The sequence below is a fragment of the Canis lupus genome, chromosome 13 (assembly GCF_011100685.1).
Source record: "Canis lupus familiaris isolate Mischka breed German Shepherd chromosome 13, alternate assembly UU_Cfam_GSD_1.0, whole genome shotgun sequence".
In the NCBI taxonomy this organism is placed as follows: Eukaryota; Metazoa; Chordata; class Mammalia; order Carnivora; family Canidae; genus Canis; species Canis lupus.
The window spans coordinates 61,597,743-61,613,844 of record NC_049234.1 but is presented as its reverse complement, the minus strand read 5'-3'; the positions used below and the strand labels follow the sequence as shown (position 1 = coordinate 61,613,844).

The 16,102-nt window shown below is 38.7% G+C and overlaps 1 protein-coding gene across 8 annotated transcripts in view; it reads right to left on the bottom strand.

Moving 5' to 3' along the window:
- SLC4A4 (solute carrier family 4 member 4) overlaps positions 1-16,102 on the bottom strand; it is a 343,382-nt gene that overhangs the window by 118,238 nt on the left and 209,042 nt on the right. For all 8 annotated transcript variants that reach the window (XM_038556290.1, XM_038556288.1, XM_038556289.1 and 5 more), the window contains one exon: positions 1,094-1,251. In XM_038556290.1, coding sequence (XP_038412218.1) covers positions 1,094-1,251 — 158 coding nt within the window. The remainder of the gene's footprint in view (positions 1-1,093; positions 1,252-16,102) is intronic.

The window sequence follows — 16,102 nt, the reverse complement described above, 5'->3', positions numbered from 1 at the left end:
AGAAAAATGAAAATGCAAGAGCAATTTAGCACCTCTTGGCATGCTTTTTTCTTTCAAGCCCCAGCAAAATTAGTCCAAAGAGACATAAACAAAGCCAAAGGGGTACAAGAGCTGGACCTCAGCCATGATCTGAGTCAGCTAGCAGTTCGCCAGGTGATTGCTCAGATAGAACTGCAAAGCTCTGCTGGAATGTTTTCAAGTGAACAACTAACTTATAGAAAACACAAATCATGACGATCCCATTAATTGAATAATCCATGAGCATTTCCTTTCCTCTGCCATTTGTCCAGTGACTAGTGACTAGTATCATTCTTAATTTAAGTGTCTAAGAAATATAAAAATAAGGAGAAAATATCCATATGATGAAAAAATAGCCTGTAATCTATGAATCAGGAGGCCATAATAATGTTCTGATTTTCCTTAACTTGGCTCAAAGCAAACCTGGGTCCCTGTGTCTCTGTCAGTTTATTATGCCAAGACCATCTGAGATCACTGAGGAGGACTCACAGCCCTTCCTGCTCATCTGAGAAACCTGAAAGAGAGAGAAGTTACCTGTCCTTGCACTGGACCCACAAAAAGCACCCCCCCAAAAAAGTTCCTAGTCACATGATAATTTTATGATGTCAACCTTAAGATTACAAACTTCTCTACCTTGGACAAGTTCCTTAAATTCTCAGACTCAGTTTCTTCATCTATAAAATCCATACACCTATAGTTTAGACTTTAAAAATATTATGAGAGGGACATCTGGCTGGCTCAGTCAGAGAGGCGTGCAACTCTTGATCTCAGGGTTGTGAGCTAAAGCCCCACATTGAGTCTAGAGATTACTTAAAATAAATAAACTTTAAAAAATATATATTATTGTGAGAATTAACTAAGTTTTCTTAGTTATACTAAGAACAAACTAGCACGTGACCCAATTAATTATTATAATTAATATACCAGTGCCAAGTGATTTGATAGCATAAAAATACGCTAAATCATTATTTAGATTAAACCTTTCCAATATGATGTATCCTTATTCTATTGATTGTCTAGCCAAGACTTCCCTATAAGCACATTGTAGACCCCAGCAGGTCAGGGAGCAGCTTACCTTGTGGGCACAGGGACCTCAGTCAGGGCACCCAGCATGACTGCCTGCTGGAGCCGAACAAAGGCAATGAAAGGAGTATCCAAGAAGTCAACCTCCCCAACAAGCACGTTGGAGGCTTCTGCATCACGTGGCAGTTTTTTCATGAACTTATTCTTCAGCTGCATGGGAAGAACCCAGAAAACACAACTTATTTCCAGAGAAGGAAACAAGAAACACTGCATATATCACTCAAGAAAATTCCTTTATATGAGTCAATACACAACAGGCTCTAGCTAGCCATTTTTCTATTATGTTTAATCATTCTATTATAATAAACATTACTCTGTACTTTGAATTCAAAAATATTGAGGATACAGTCACATGACTTACATATAAAACAATGTTTATGTATAAAACAATTCATTTATTTATTCACTCACTCAATAAACATATGTTGAGAGTCTACTATGAGCCAGGAATTGACCCAACTAACCCCTAGGGACACAGGGATAGATCAACAAATTATATTCCTTGGGTCATTTTTCACCAGGGGAGAAATAAAATATGATTTAAAGTAGTGAGAAGTGCTATGAAGGAAAAATAAAACAGGTTAGAGGGTATTATTTTAGACAGGGTGGTCAGGGAAAGCCTCTGAAGAAGTACATCTTACTTTGGATAGGGGGACAAGCCATGCAAAGATCTCAAAGAATTCTAGGCAAAGGGAACAGCAAGTGCAAAGGCTCTGAGGCAAAAAAAAAAAAAAAAAAAAAGAGAGTGAGGTATAATAAGAAGGTAAGTGTAGTGGGAGCTAAAGGAGAAAAGAAGAGGGCAGCCCGGGTGGCTCAGCGAGTTTAGCACCCCCTCCAGCCCAGGGCATGATCCCGGAGAGCTGGGATCGAGTCCCACATCAGGCTCCCTGCATGGAGCCTGCTTCTCCCTCTGCCTGTGTCTCTGCCTCTTTCTCTCTCTGTGTCTCTATGAATAAATAAATAAAATGTTTTAAAAAAAAAGAAAAGAAGAGGAAATAGCAAAAGAAGTTACGTAGGTAGTGGTGGTGGGGGCAGGTGGTAAGAGCCTTGCAAGCCATGGTAAGGAGTTTGGGATGTTTTAGGTGGGACTTGCCTACTAAAAATCCAGGTGGAAAGGTGTAGTAGGAAGACACATTTAGAAGATATTACCACGTAAACAGAATTTAAGACCATGAGACAAATGACATCTTGAATGTAGAAAAGAGGGATAAGAATTAAATCCAGGGCTATTTTATCTTTATAGGAATGGGAGGAGATCTAGGCAGAGGACATCCTCAAAGAGCAGCCAGTGAGGTTGGAGGAAAAGCAAGATATGCCAACAATCAGGTGAAGAAAGGGCTCAATGATGAAAGTATAACAGCTGAGTCATAGGCTGCTGAAAGTTCAAATAAGATGAGAAACAAGAATGAATCAATGAATTTGTCAAGAGGAAGGTGCTGGGTGATCTTGACAAGAGCAGTTACAGTAGACACCACAGTGCCCAGTGAAGAATGGGAAGTGAAGAAGTGGAGACAGGTAGCAGAGATAATTATTTTCAGAAATGTTGCTACCAAGAAAAGGCAAGGAATAGGAATACAGGTAAAGGAAAACATAAAATAGAGAATTTCTTTTAAATGGCAAGTGTGCTAACACTTTGGATTATTAATGAGACATATTACTGTTGTAGAAGACACAGGGGACAAACACAAAAACAGCTCAAGCAACCCTGAACTATGGAAAGGATAACTGAAAAGTGAGCTGATGAAGGAAAGGGGAAGGGCATATGGGAATTTGAGAGGAGTAAAGGTATAAAGTGGTTTTCTTGGGGAGTAAAAGTTGCTTCTTACAGTTATTTGGAAAGCTTATCCTGTAGGTATTCTTCGTCCCTCTCCTTGCCTTCTCCAATTCCCACTTAGAAGAGTGCCTATTCAAGCACTCTTCAGTGAGTAGGAAACACCTCCCACAGCTCAAAGAAAACATTCAATAATTGTGGATGTTGGAGATGAGAATTCTGCAGGACCACATGAAAGGCACAGACCTCTGATATATTCTTAATATTAATATAAATGCCCTTCCCCTTAGGTCAAAAGTTACCAGTGAATTCAGTACTTTTTGCCATGGATTACTGCTGGGATGGGAAGTTGCAGACATGACTCAATTTTCTCCATTAATTAAAAAAAAACGTTATAGAGGTTATAGTAACAATTTCTTTTTTTTTTTATTTTTTTTATTTATTTATGATAGCCACACAGAGAGAGACAGAGAGAGAGGCAGAGACACAGGCAGAGGGAGAGGCAGGCTCCATGCACCGGGAGCCCGACGTGGGATTCGATCCCGGGTCTCCAGGATCGTGCCCTGGGCCAAAGGCAGGCGCCAAACCGCTGCACCACCCAGGGATCCCTAACAATTTCTACTTACAGAGTTTTCTTTCTCTTTTCTTTTTGTTTTTCAGTAAGCTCTACATCCAATGTGGGGCTTGAACTCATGACCCTGAGATCAAGACTCACATGATTTACATTCTGAGCCACCTAGATGCCCCCATTTACAGAGTTTTTAATTGGGGAAAATAAAGTGACATGAGACGTGAGCCCTAAAATTCCATCACTTTCACTAGCATCTTTGTAGAATTTTTTTTCTTTAATTTAGCACTTCATATAAGAAGAAAACTGTAAGGCAAAAAGCAAGTACATCAGGGTTAATAATTTAGTGGAAACAAACAAAAAAAAGCAAAGGCAAGATATTTAGATGTTTTAGGAACATGACCACTTCTAAGCAGTAAGGAATTTTCCAAAGTTTATACCATTAGTCCTCCAAGAAATGTTAATATTTAAAAAAAAAAATCTGTTTGATTCTATAAATAGTGAAAGAGCAGCCATGGGAAGGGTCTAAAAACATCAAATTGCCAAAACTATTATTATCACCTAAGGAAGTTGCAGTAATAAACTGTTTTCTATCAACACAGAGTACAGTATGGCTAAGTGGTACAAATGCCTAATAAAATATCACTGCTACAATCATCTTCCTCAGGTTCTTTCTGGAGAGTTCTCATTACCAACAGCTCTATAATAATCTGATTTTATTTTCCATTCTGTTCAGCAGACTCTTTGCTCTATCAAGTTAGGCAGGTAATTATTTTTACTTCTTTTCCCTGCTTTATTTTTTCCTTCTCTGTACTTTTCATAGTCAAACATGCCATGTTTTACTTATCATCATTATTATCTGACTCCCCATAGAGTATAGGTTCCATGAAGGTAGAAAAATCCATCTATTTTCTTCAGTATTGTATCTCTAATGCCATGAAGAGTGCCTGAAGAGAAAGGTTGAATAAACATCTGTTGAATGAATGAGTGAGTGAGTGAATGAATGAATGAAATGGTGGTTATTATTTCTGCTCTTCCCAATAAGCTGGTTAAACTCCTCTCTTAAAGGTTCTGGACATAATCACTGACCAGGCCATCTAAATGGACAAAAGGCCTAGATATGGCCAATCTTAGTAAATTCCTGCGCTGATAAGAGTGATTGGTCCAAGGGATGGATGTGTGACTCAGGCAGGAATCAAATCCTTTTGAGAAACTAATATTTACCAATATTTGGGTTGTATAACAATCAACACTTTCCCTTTACCTGAGGTTGTTTCCCCTCCATGTTGAAAGGGCCTGTCATGGGACTGTCCACACTAGGATTGAATGAGGTCAGCACCCAAAAGGTAACAGACAAAAGCAGGAGAGAAAAATGGATGAAAAGAGAGATTGCTGAGTCCCAAGTTCCAAGTCCTGAGGCCCTGCAGCTTCTCCATTCTGTGAACTCATCAAGAATTCTAACTTCTTATGTAGCCAGAAAATTCCATGTTGGGTTTAAATTAATTCCTGTCTACTGAAGAGTCCAGACCCTTTGCAAAAATGTATTAGTCAAATAAATTGAGGAATACTAAGTTAAATAAGATTAAATATTTTTTCAAAGATTTTATTTATTTATTCATAAGAGACACAGAGAAGACAGAGACATAGGCAGAGGGAGAAGCCGGCTCCCTGCAGGGAGCCCGATGTGGGACTCGATCCCAGAACTCTGGGATCACACCCTGAGCCGAAGGCAGATGCTCAACCACTAAGGCACCCAGGCATCCCAGATTAAATGTTTCTGTAGCACAGAAACTCTCAGAGCCTTGACTATGCCTAGATGCCTAGAAATGCTTTATCTCCCATTAGGAGATAAATAAGGCACATTATGATATGAAAACGGATTTTAAAATGTTATTTTGAACAAATTTTCTCGCTTTCCATTTAAAATCCACCCTCAACTTCATCTAATTCTCTTCAAAATTTATGGATGCCTATAACGTTCAAGGCCTGGTGGTGGGCACTGCAGAGAACAGACAGACTCAACTCTAAGAAAAAATTATAAACGTTAAGCAAAAAGGTGAAGAATAATCAGAATTAAAAGAACAATAACAGATAATGAAAGCAAGAATGGACTAAGGTTTTCAAATCAGGTTGAAAATTACCCAATACACTCATCTGGATTGAATTCTCAAGATAAAGTTTGACATTTCTTTCCTATAGATCACTAGTCACTTCTCTAAGGGATATACAGCCTGGATTTTATGCAAGGTCAACTAAGAATGAATACAAATTCCTTTAGCCAACCTTGATCTCAAAGAAATAGATTTCAAATGGCTGCCATGTGTAGCTACAACTGGAACATCAACAACTCTGTGAATCCAGATGTGTGCATTTCAGATCCCTTTCATACTAGCTGTATTTCTTCCTTCCAAAGAGCTTGCTATAATTACTCAGAAGGATATGGCTTGCCCTCTGCCATATAGGCTCATTTTTATAATTTCTTAAACTTCCTTACTTTCTGAGTGGTGTTCTAACAACTTAGTGATCACAGTATTAGCTTGCCAAGAATCTGGAGATCATGACTGGATAGAGCAGAACAAGTGGACTGATTATGAAAGAGAGAGGTTACAAACAATGATAGCTCTGTGAGGTGATAGAAAAGTTACTCGCACAAGTGATATGCATCATCTATAGCTAATTGAAAAGTCAATCTTCTATACTCTACTCAGGTCCTACATTTTCCTGCCATCTTCTATGAAGGCAGATTTTAGGTCTTGTATACGCACCCACTACTAACTACTAACCAGTGTTAACTGCCTGGGATGACTGTATGATTAATATTGTGCCCTCCACTATCCTTATTTTCACCCTCAGACCAACAGCATTACCTGGTAAGTAGGTCCAGACTATCATAATATTCGTCAGCCACTTAGTCATTTAAACACTACTTCTTTTTGTCTGCCTTTATTGGCGCATGTTAAGATAAGTGCATCTGTTGGGAAGTGTCATTTTTAACCAGGAGTACTCCTAGTTGTCATCTGAATCCGATCTGTTAGAATGGAACTTATGGGCTGTTCAAAGTCCTTACTATAAGTGATGTTTTAAAAATCATATAAACTTGAGGATATTTTCTCTTTATACAGTTTATACCTAGTGCTACCCAATTCCATACGTTCTCTTCTCCTCTCAATGAGAATAATTTTAATCTTCCAAACTGTGCTTATTTTCAATTCACCCTGCTTAATGATTCATGTCTACTTGCTAACATCCACCTGCTTTCCTGGGCAAAGAATTTATTCCTGGCTTTCTTACTGGGGTTCCTTCCTAGCTTTCTCTTTTTCTTCTTAGTTTATTGTCTCTTCTTCTTGCTGATTTCCTCCCTTCCAATCTCTTTGAAAATTGCTAGCTCTTATTCCTTCCCAAATCCACTTGCTAAGCTCAAAATCATTAGATCATTCCTGGATCATGTCCTTTCACTGCAAAGAAATGTGTTAAAGTAGGATCACCATAACTATCGGTTTCTTTATGATAGTCCCAGTTTACCCCACTGTCCTGATATTAATATTACCTTCTTTCATTCTCAAAAGTGTCTTGTGCTAAACAAAAATTATATGGTCACCCTATATTTTAATTTCACTGAGGTTGACTCTTGAGCAATGCCGAAGATATGGCTCTGGAGAATATATCCATGCTGTAGAACCTTGAAGATTCAAGGAACTCAAAAGTAAGTATGAGGGAATGCCTAGGTCAAACAATATCTTAGTAAATTATTTATGCTACTTGAGTATAAATCTATTCATTTACCATATGCAAACACTATTAACTATTAGACTAGGAAAAAAGTGCTCTCACTCACCAGAGTGGGGATTCTGCCTCTGGCCACTCCCTTTCTCTAGGCCTTGGAGGAAAAATGGCCAATTTGATGGAGTAGAGTTTGACAAATTCATTGGTACTTTATTTTTTAAGATCTTATTTATTTATTCATGAGAGACATAGAGAGGGAGAGAGGCAGAGACACAGGCAGAGGGAGAAGCAGGCTCCATGCAGGGAGCCTGATGCAGGACTCGATCCTGGGACTCCAGGATCCCACCCTGGGCTGACGGCGGTGCTAAACCGCTGAGCCACCAAGGCTGCCCAAATACCTTTTTTTTTAAATGGGAAGGTTACAAGAAGCAAGCTGTTTTCTCTTTTAAGCAAGACAAGTGAATGGATTTAAAGAGAGAGAGCAACTGACTCTACATCTTCATCCATGTGGCTGGTTAGGCAAGGAGACTCAGAATCTATTTCATAGGCTCAACTACATTTCTCTATCATAACACATGTCTCTTAAGTCTATGAATCCCAGGATTTAGAGTCTGTGTGGGTGGTTGTAGGCCTGGAGCTGTGTATTTAGCGAACTAAAAATGTCCAACCTAAAAAATGTTTCTAAGAGACTTCACTTTCAGCTCTGGTAAACTAGCTTGCACCACATCAACCCTTCCAGCAAGAAAAACTGAAGAATTTTTGCAATCTGCTTAAAGGCATCAGAAAGTTACAGTGGCATTAAAAACTTGAGGTACCAATACCCCTGAAAAAGGAAACTCAGAGGTGAGGCTTAAATTCAGCTCTGATTTCCTTTTAAAGGCATTTAATGATTCTTAAATAGCTGCAGAGCTCAGAATTGAGGAGAGCTTTCAGTAGTTTCAAAGTAATGGAGAAGCATGCCGTGCATTTAGTTGGGGCCGCTAAAGGACAAGACCCAGGTTAAGGGCAAACTAGTAATTGACTAATCCACAAAGAAACTGAAACCCAGCTTCCAATCAGTTCACCTCTACACTGAATATTAAGGTGACCTGCCCCACACCTAAAGCCCATCCCAAAGCAAAAGAAACAAACTGAAGAAAGATAATATCATCCTGAGTATCAAATCATCTCTACAATGTACATATTCTATCTGACATTCAATCAGAATTACTAGGCATACTAGTAGATAAAATCAAATGACTGGGACCCAAGGGATTAAAAAAAAATTAGAAACAAAGGAGAGCTACATATTGTAAGTATCAGACACACTCTGAAATAACTTAGTAATATTTTTAAAATATTGATTATAACCTAGAGAATTTCAGAATTATTTTTAAAAACAAAGTAGATTTCTTCAATATTAAAACATGCATAGTTGACTTATTAAAGTCAGTATTATTCATAGTATGAAAATATGACGTATCAAAATTTGTAGAATATAGTTGAACAGTGCATTGGGTAAAATACAGGGCCATAAATGCAAATATTGCAAAAGAAAAAAAGCCACAGTTTGATGATCTAAATATATTATCTCATGAAGTGAGAATAAGACAAAAAATGAAACACAAAGAAGGTATAAAGAAGAAAATAATAAAAATAAGAGAAGAAATCATGACAAAGAAAATCTACTATGCTAGACATGTTCTATTTCATAATCTGAGTAACAATTATACACATGTGCTCACAATGTGAAAAATCATTAAGTAATTTATGATTTATATATGTCTGTATATATAAATCACACACACATATTTTACTTTAATAAAATAATTATACAATGAGTTTCTTAATAAATAAACTATTATTTCATTGCAACTCTGGCTTACATGTAGTTCTCCCTTGGCACAAAATACTTAAAGGGAATCAAGGACAGTTAAAAACTAAAACCAGGGACACCTGGGTGGCTCAGTGGTTGAGCATCTGCCTTCGGCTCAGAGCGTAACCCAGGTCCTAGAATCGAGTCCCACATCAGGCTCCCTGTAGGGAGCCTGCTACTCCCTCTGCCTCTCTCTCTCTGTCTCTCATGAATAAATTAATAAATAAAATATTTTAAAAAAAAACCAAAACCATATTCCACAGCCCTAACTCATAAAGGCTTTTGTAAAGATTGGAAGAGATCAGCAGTAAAATACCTAGCAATATAAAAAACAGAAATATGGGGCTTACTCCTTCTCCATTCTTTTTGGTTCTCCAACATGAAAAGTAAACCTCCCTTTTGTCTTCACTCTTCCTATCTTGTACATCAGGGAGACTACCTGACTGTGTTATGTCTGAGGTGATATACACCTGCCTTTATCTTCCATTAGTATATATGCCATTAATAGCCCACTACTCAATGTGAATATAACTTAATTAAGTATACTGTCCTTAGGTTAAAATTAGCTTCCAACAGTGTTGGCATGAATAAGCAGATCATGAAAAGTCGCCTTGTGAAAATGAATCCCTGGAATAATTTCTGAAATATATTTGACCTACTGAGAGCTACGTGTATTACTTGGAGCAGACTTCTAGTCTCAAACTCCAGGAATCCTGGAGTAATGGCTGGGAACTAGGGTACTGCCTACGGTTGGCTTTATGGTTAATTGAAGACTGTCCCTATGTCCCATCCTCCTCCCCATTTTTCAGCAGTCCTCTCATGCCACATACAGAGAAGAAGCGAGCTGATCTCAAATTGTCAAATTAAAGTCCATCACTCATACGGGGAATATAAAAAATAGTGAAAGGGATTATAGGGGAAAGGAGAGAGAAAATGAGTGAGAAAAATCAGAGAGGGAGACAAACATGAGAGACTCCTAACTCTGGGAAATGAACAAAGGGTAGTGGAAGGGGAGGTGGGTGGGGAGCTGGGGAGACTGGGTGACAGGCACTGGACAGGATGAGCACTGGGTGTTATACCAAATGTTGGCAAATCGAACTCCAATAAAAAAAAATATCCAAAAAAAAAAAAAAAAAAGTCAACCTGCACCAGCTGTCCCCCAGGTATGGGGAAAATAGTTATCCTCACCAAAAGCTCTATGCTGGCCTTTGTAACCGAGGGTTCCCAGTGTAAAAGCGGCCTACTCTTGTGTTCCTTCCTAGTACAAGGAGCTTGTTTTGCTTCTTTGCTCTTTACAACTACCCAGATGAGGCAGAAGGCTCTACCTAATTCACCAGGGTTGTACTTTGGGGTTTGCAGCCAAAGCCTTGGCCAGTAATAAAAGGATTCTTGGCCTTTGCTTCTCTGTGTCCACACTTCCCTTGATGATCTTCTAAAGAGAGTATTGCACTGAGGACAAGTGTTTGGTGTTTCTGAACAGCAATGGCCTGGACAAACATCATCTCTCAAACATATCCCAGCACTCCACTGCTAAATCTCATTTCTTTCTTGTCAATTGTGTGGTTGCCCAACTAGGAAATGGAAGAAGGAGGAAAAAGATAAGAATCACTGTTTCATAAGCTTAACCAGGTATTGCTTTTTTATTTCAAGACCACATAAGAAAAATCATCTTAAAACTTTTCCATTCCATGAAGATATCCTTTACTCATCCCTTAAGCTAATTTGTGGAACTTTTTTGGTGTAATAGAGCTACTGGAATAATTTCTACACACATTGTTTTGTTTTGTTTTTTAATGGAAGCTCTGATGCCTTTTAGGTTATCTTCAAGCTGTGATTGAGAAGAATATTTCCAAAGGCTAAAGTTAAAAACTATTGCCCCAACGTCTAAGAGGCCTAAACAAAAGAAAAAGGAGCAATTGTCTGATCACTTACAGAATCGAGAATCTAGGCACTTTTAATGTTACTAGAACTGAACATTTATGATATTATCAAGATTTCCAGAGTGTATAACATACATACACAAGAAAGAGTACAAAGTTATTAACTAAGACAAGATGCCAAAGGCTCTGTGGCTACATGTTTTTACTTTGTGAACACTCTTGCCCTTTCATTTATTCCATTTTTTAAAATACAAAATGAAAACAGTCCCTTTAGGGTGAAAATTTGATTTTCTAATTTTTCCTTCCAAATACAGACATCTTACCACCATTAATGCAAATGATTCTGCAAAGCAGCACATTCACAAATGGCTATTAAACTAAATATAACATTAAGTACAATCCATTAGTTCTGATTTCCTAAATAGGATGAAATTTCAAGTACTGACCTAGTTTAAAAATTAACTTGTCAAAATCTCTAGTCACATTTTCTTATGTCTTACATCATTAAAAAATCATACTGTCAATATGCTTATATTTAGTCTTTAAAATACTTCCATATTTACTACCTTACTTGAATTCTTACATCATGCTTACAAGAAATATATTATTAAACCATTTTCCAGGTAAAAGAAACTAAAGTTCAAGACACTGCAGGACTTTATGAAATTCCTACAGCTAAATGCCCAAGCTAGGACATGAATTCTAACTTTTAAGGCTCTGTCCACTTCACTATACTATGTGCACTTGACTATGAACCCCCTATATTTCTAATATATATTTTTGCTACCTAAAACTGAGAAGATGGTGCTCTGAAATTTCTAAGCCTCTTACACAGAACATTAAAGTCAAGCACCTAAGATAGTTTAGGCTCTATATAATCTTTAAAAAATTTAATTGACCACATTTTAAAGCACTTAACAGGATTTAATTACATAAAAATAAAATGGGTCAGAGAGAGAGAAGGAAGGTAGAAAATCCAAATAGAACAGCACCTTAAAATGTATTTAAGTAAATCAAGAATCTGTAAACTCCAGGTGCTAGTTGGGTTAGATAATGTTTTTAGAAGTTACTTTTCCTCCTTTTTTGTTGTGTCATGAATTTCACTGTACATATAAGCAGGTCACCTGCTCCATGCATTAAGGTAGGAAACTTGAAATACTCATTAATCTATCCGGTGGGAAATGCCCTTTGCATGGATGCCTGCCCTCCCTACCCTATCCCTTAGATGTTAAATACAACTTATGCCTCCAAACTCTACCGAAGAATTACAAGGAGAGTAAGCCTGACCTCGAGGCCCCCAACTTTCCCTGACATTGTTCTACTGCAGGCCCTAGCCTGTGATTACACTTATCACAATGCATGCACTGATGGACTTGGCTGTGAGTTTTATTAGAAAAGCACCTTTGAAAACGGTTCTGGGCACCTGGGTGGCTTAGTCCATTAAACATCCATCTTTTGGTTTTGCTCAGGTCTATGATCTCATGGGTTGTGGGATCGAGCCCTGCATGTGGCTCTATACTCAGTGGGGAGTCTGTTTGTGGGAGTCTCTCCCTATGTCTCTTGCCTCCCCTGCTCTCTCTCTCCAATAAATGAATAAATCTTTTTAAAAAATAAAAAATAAATAAAGGGCTCTAAAGTACCCTAGAGGGGTGTCTGGGAGGCTCAGCCAGTTAAGCATCTGCCTTTAGCGCAGGTCATGATCCCAGGGTCCTGGGATCTAGCCCTGTATCCAGCTCCCTACTCAGTGAGGAGTCTGCTTCTCCCTCTCCCTCTGCCCCCCAACCCTTCCTTTTGAGCACATGCTCTTTCTCTCTAATAAATAAAATACTTTTAAAGTAAATAAAATAGCCAATAAAAAGGAAGCACGTATTATTCCACTTTGTTCCCCTGGCACCTTATAAGGGCATGGCCTTGCAGTGTTTACTAAATGTCTGTTAAATGCCAGAATCTATGTGATCACACCTCTGTTGTAGGGTCCTTATACTCCACACAAATACAGGTAAGGCCACGGAAGGCCCAGAAAAGGTGCTCCATTTGGTGGTAACAAACGTAAAGTCTCTGGTGAGAAACAAAGAGGTTTTACTGGTTCTAAAACTTAGGAACATAGGTCAATGAAAAAAAATAACTTTTATATTGGGTTGCTTAGTAGCCACCATTCACTGTTTTCTTAAAAAAAAAAAAAAACCTACTAAAGTGCCTTAAAGTCCTACTCTTCTCTGGGATTTATCAGGAAAATTTTAAAAAGAAGTCCTGCTTTTGGAGAATAGCTGCATGTTGACTTACCTCTTAATTTAAAATTTCAAATCTCCATTTAATAAAACCGCATTTGAAAGCACCATCACCAAGAGACACAATGGCCTTCAATAATGATTTTTATATTACTAAGAGTAATACTAATGGTTACTAACATTTTTTCCAAGATTTTTTGTTTTTTTATTCATGAGAGACAGAGAGAGAGAGAGGCAGAGACACAGGCAGAGGGAGAAACAGACTCCCTGTGAGGAGCTCGATGCAAGACTAAGTCCCAGGACCCTGGAATCACGATCTGAGCCAAAGGCAGACACTCAACCACTGAGCCACCCAGGTGTCCCTACTAACATTTTTTAATCAATGGTTCAGGCCAGATATCAGGAAATTTGCATGAGTTATCTTATTAAATCCTCACCACATTCGTATCAGCAAGTTACTGTGGTCACTACTTACCCATGAAGCAATGAGACTTAGAGAGATTATACAACCTAAGGTCATGAAACTAGAAAAGGCAGAGCAAGGATTCAAACCGAAGCCTGTCTATCCCGAGTCCGAGCTTCACCGTGCTAAGCTCAGTGATTGTTCTTCAGCTGTTTTAAATACAGGTTGAGAGAAGGAATAAGCTTTGGGGCTGGAGCTGTAAGCAAACCTCGGTCCTTCCTCCTCCTGGTTGTGGACCAATGAGCAAATGACTTCATTTCTTTAAGCTGAGTTTCCTCATCTATAAAATGGGGACAATTAATGACCACTATCATAGAATTAAGAGGAATAGATGAATGATGTTTGAACATGTTTAAGCACAGTGCTAAGCAAGTAACAGACCCCTCACGAAATGTGTTAAATGGAGGAATTTATTAGGCTCTGAACCAAGAGAACATCAGTGGGGACAGATGAACATCATATTCAAAAGAGATTTGAGAAACATTAAAAGGCAGAACATACAGGACTTATTCAATGCCTGGAAACAGGGAGTGAAAGAGAAGGAAGAGTCTAGAAGGAAGAATCTAGAACACAACATTAGGACTATATTTTTCCAAACATCAAAAACAAATGTTTCACCAATACTAAGATTCAACACTAAAAATGTGGCTGAGCAATAAAAAAATACCTGCACACTAAAGTTTGATTTTATTTTAACCTCAGCAACAGAATCATAACAATCATTATTTTTTTAGAGGTTTAATATCACCCTAGAATATATGGGAATGAGTTTACTGGCACAATAAAATTTTTCTCTCCCAAAGGAATAAAGAAAAAGATTGGCACCATATTTAATTTTAGATACAAAAAAAAATAATTTCAGATACAATTTTCTGAATTTTAGGAAGAAATCTCTTCCCCAGTTTATACTGTAGACTTAAGTACATATATCCAACCAGTATAGGACTTTTGTAGGCAAGTTAATTCTACCAAGTTTACAGATGCATGACTTTTAACTAAAGAGGGCTGCAGAGATACATTCCCCATGGTAAGGCTACAAGATCAATAAATGGGAGGCTGACATGAACGTGGTGGATCAGTGCAGCTATATAGTAAAACAAACATAATTCCTCACAATAACAGGGCCATTTTATCTGCATTCCTTCAAAATGACACACTTGTCCTTGAATGACCATGTTTTCAGCAAGAAGAAGAAAAAAACCTTAAATGCTTTACTTCTCTCACCCTACCTATTAATATCTAAAAACCAGTATCTGTGTTTAGTCTTCCCTCTCCTACCCCAAAAAGAAAGATCCTAAACATAGGGTTTCTTTTGTTCCTTCTGCCCCACAATCTCCAGCTGCCATTGGGAGAGAGGGGCTGGAGAGGGAACAATCAAATGAAGACAAAACAAAAATTAGCATCACAGGGTTAATGACTTCAAGAGAAAATTATAGTTTAAGGGGAACTATTTCATGTGTATTCTCCTCTGCTCACATCTCAGACAGGCAGCTAATAGAAAACACAGACTGCTTTTTTTTTTTTTTTTTTTTAATGACCAATTTAGGTTAGAGCCTCCACCTGTGCTAATTTGTGGCCTTCCTGCTTTAGCAGGTAACCGGTCCAATGACAAGAACTGCCCCTTTGATCAAGCCTAGTCCCTACCTGCCCTGGGGCACAAGTTCTCTTCCTGTGTTGTTGGGTCTGGCTGTGCCTAACTTTGCTCCTCTCTGAGCCTCATTTATTTATTGATTTTTAAAGATTTTATTTAGGGATCCCTGGGTGGCTCAGCGGTTGGGCGCCTGCCTTCAGCCCAAGACATGATCCTGGAGACCTAAGATCGAGTCCCGCATCGGGCTCCCTGCATGGAGCCTGCTTCTCCCTCTGCCTGTGTCTCTGTCTCTCTCCCTCTCTCGTGAAAAAATAAAAAAAATCTTTAAAAAAAAATAAAGATTTTATTTATTCATTAGAGACAGAGAGAGAGAGAGAGGCAGAGACACAGGCAGAGGGAGAAGCAGGCTCCATGCACTGGGAGCCCGATGCGGGATTCGATCCCAGGTCTCCAGGATCACGCCCTGGGCCAAAGGCAGGCGCCCAACCGCTGAGCCACCCAGGGATCCCTCAGACTGCTCTTTTAAAAACAAAAAGTGCAAGGCAAGGAAAGTGGGATAGTGTGATCATCACAGGTAATGTACTCAACGAAGTTAATGGCTCAACAAACACTGATGCAGTGTACTTTTCTTGGACAGAAGCTGAGAAAATGTTGCCCCCCGCCCCACCATGCGCTCCACCCCAGAGCAAACCAGGAGTTGGCCAGGCTCTGCTCTTCACACTCTGTGGACCTCGGAGTTGGTGCCTCAGGCTTCAACCTTCTACTTCTCTGTCTTCAACCTCACCTCTGCAGTTCCTTTCACTCAGAACAAGAAGGAAGACGCAGGACTCTTGTCAAAGCACAGAGCAGTGGTTCTAACTTGGGATCCCCAGTGGGAATCCAGAGGGTCCATGGGCACTTTGAAATTATATGCAAGTTTTTG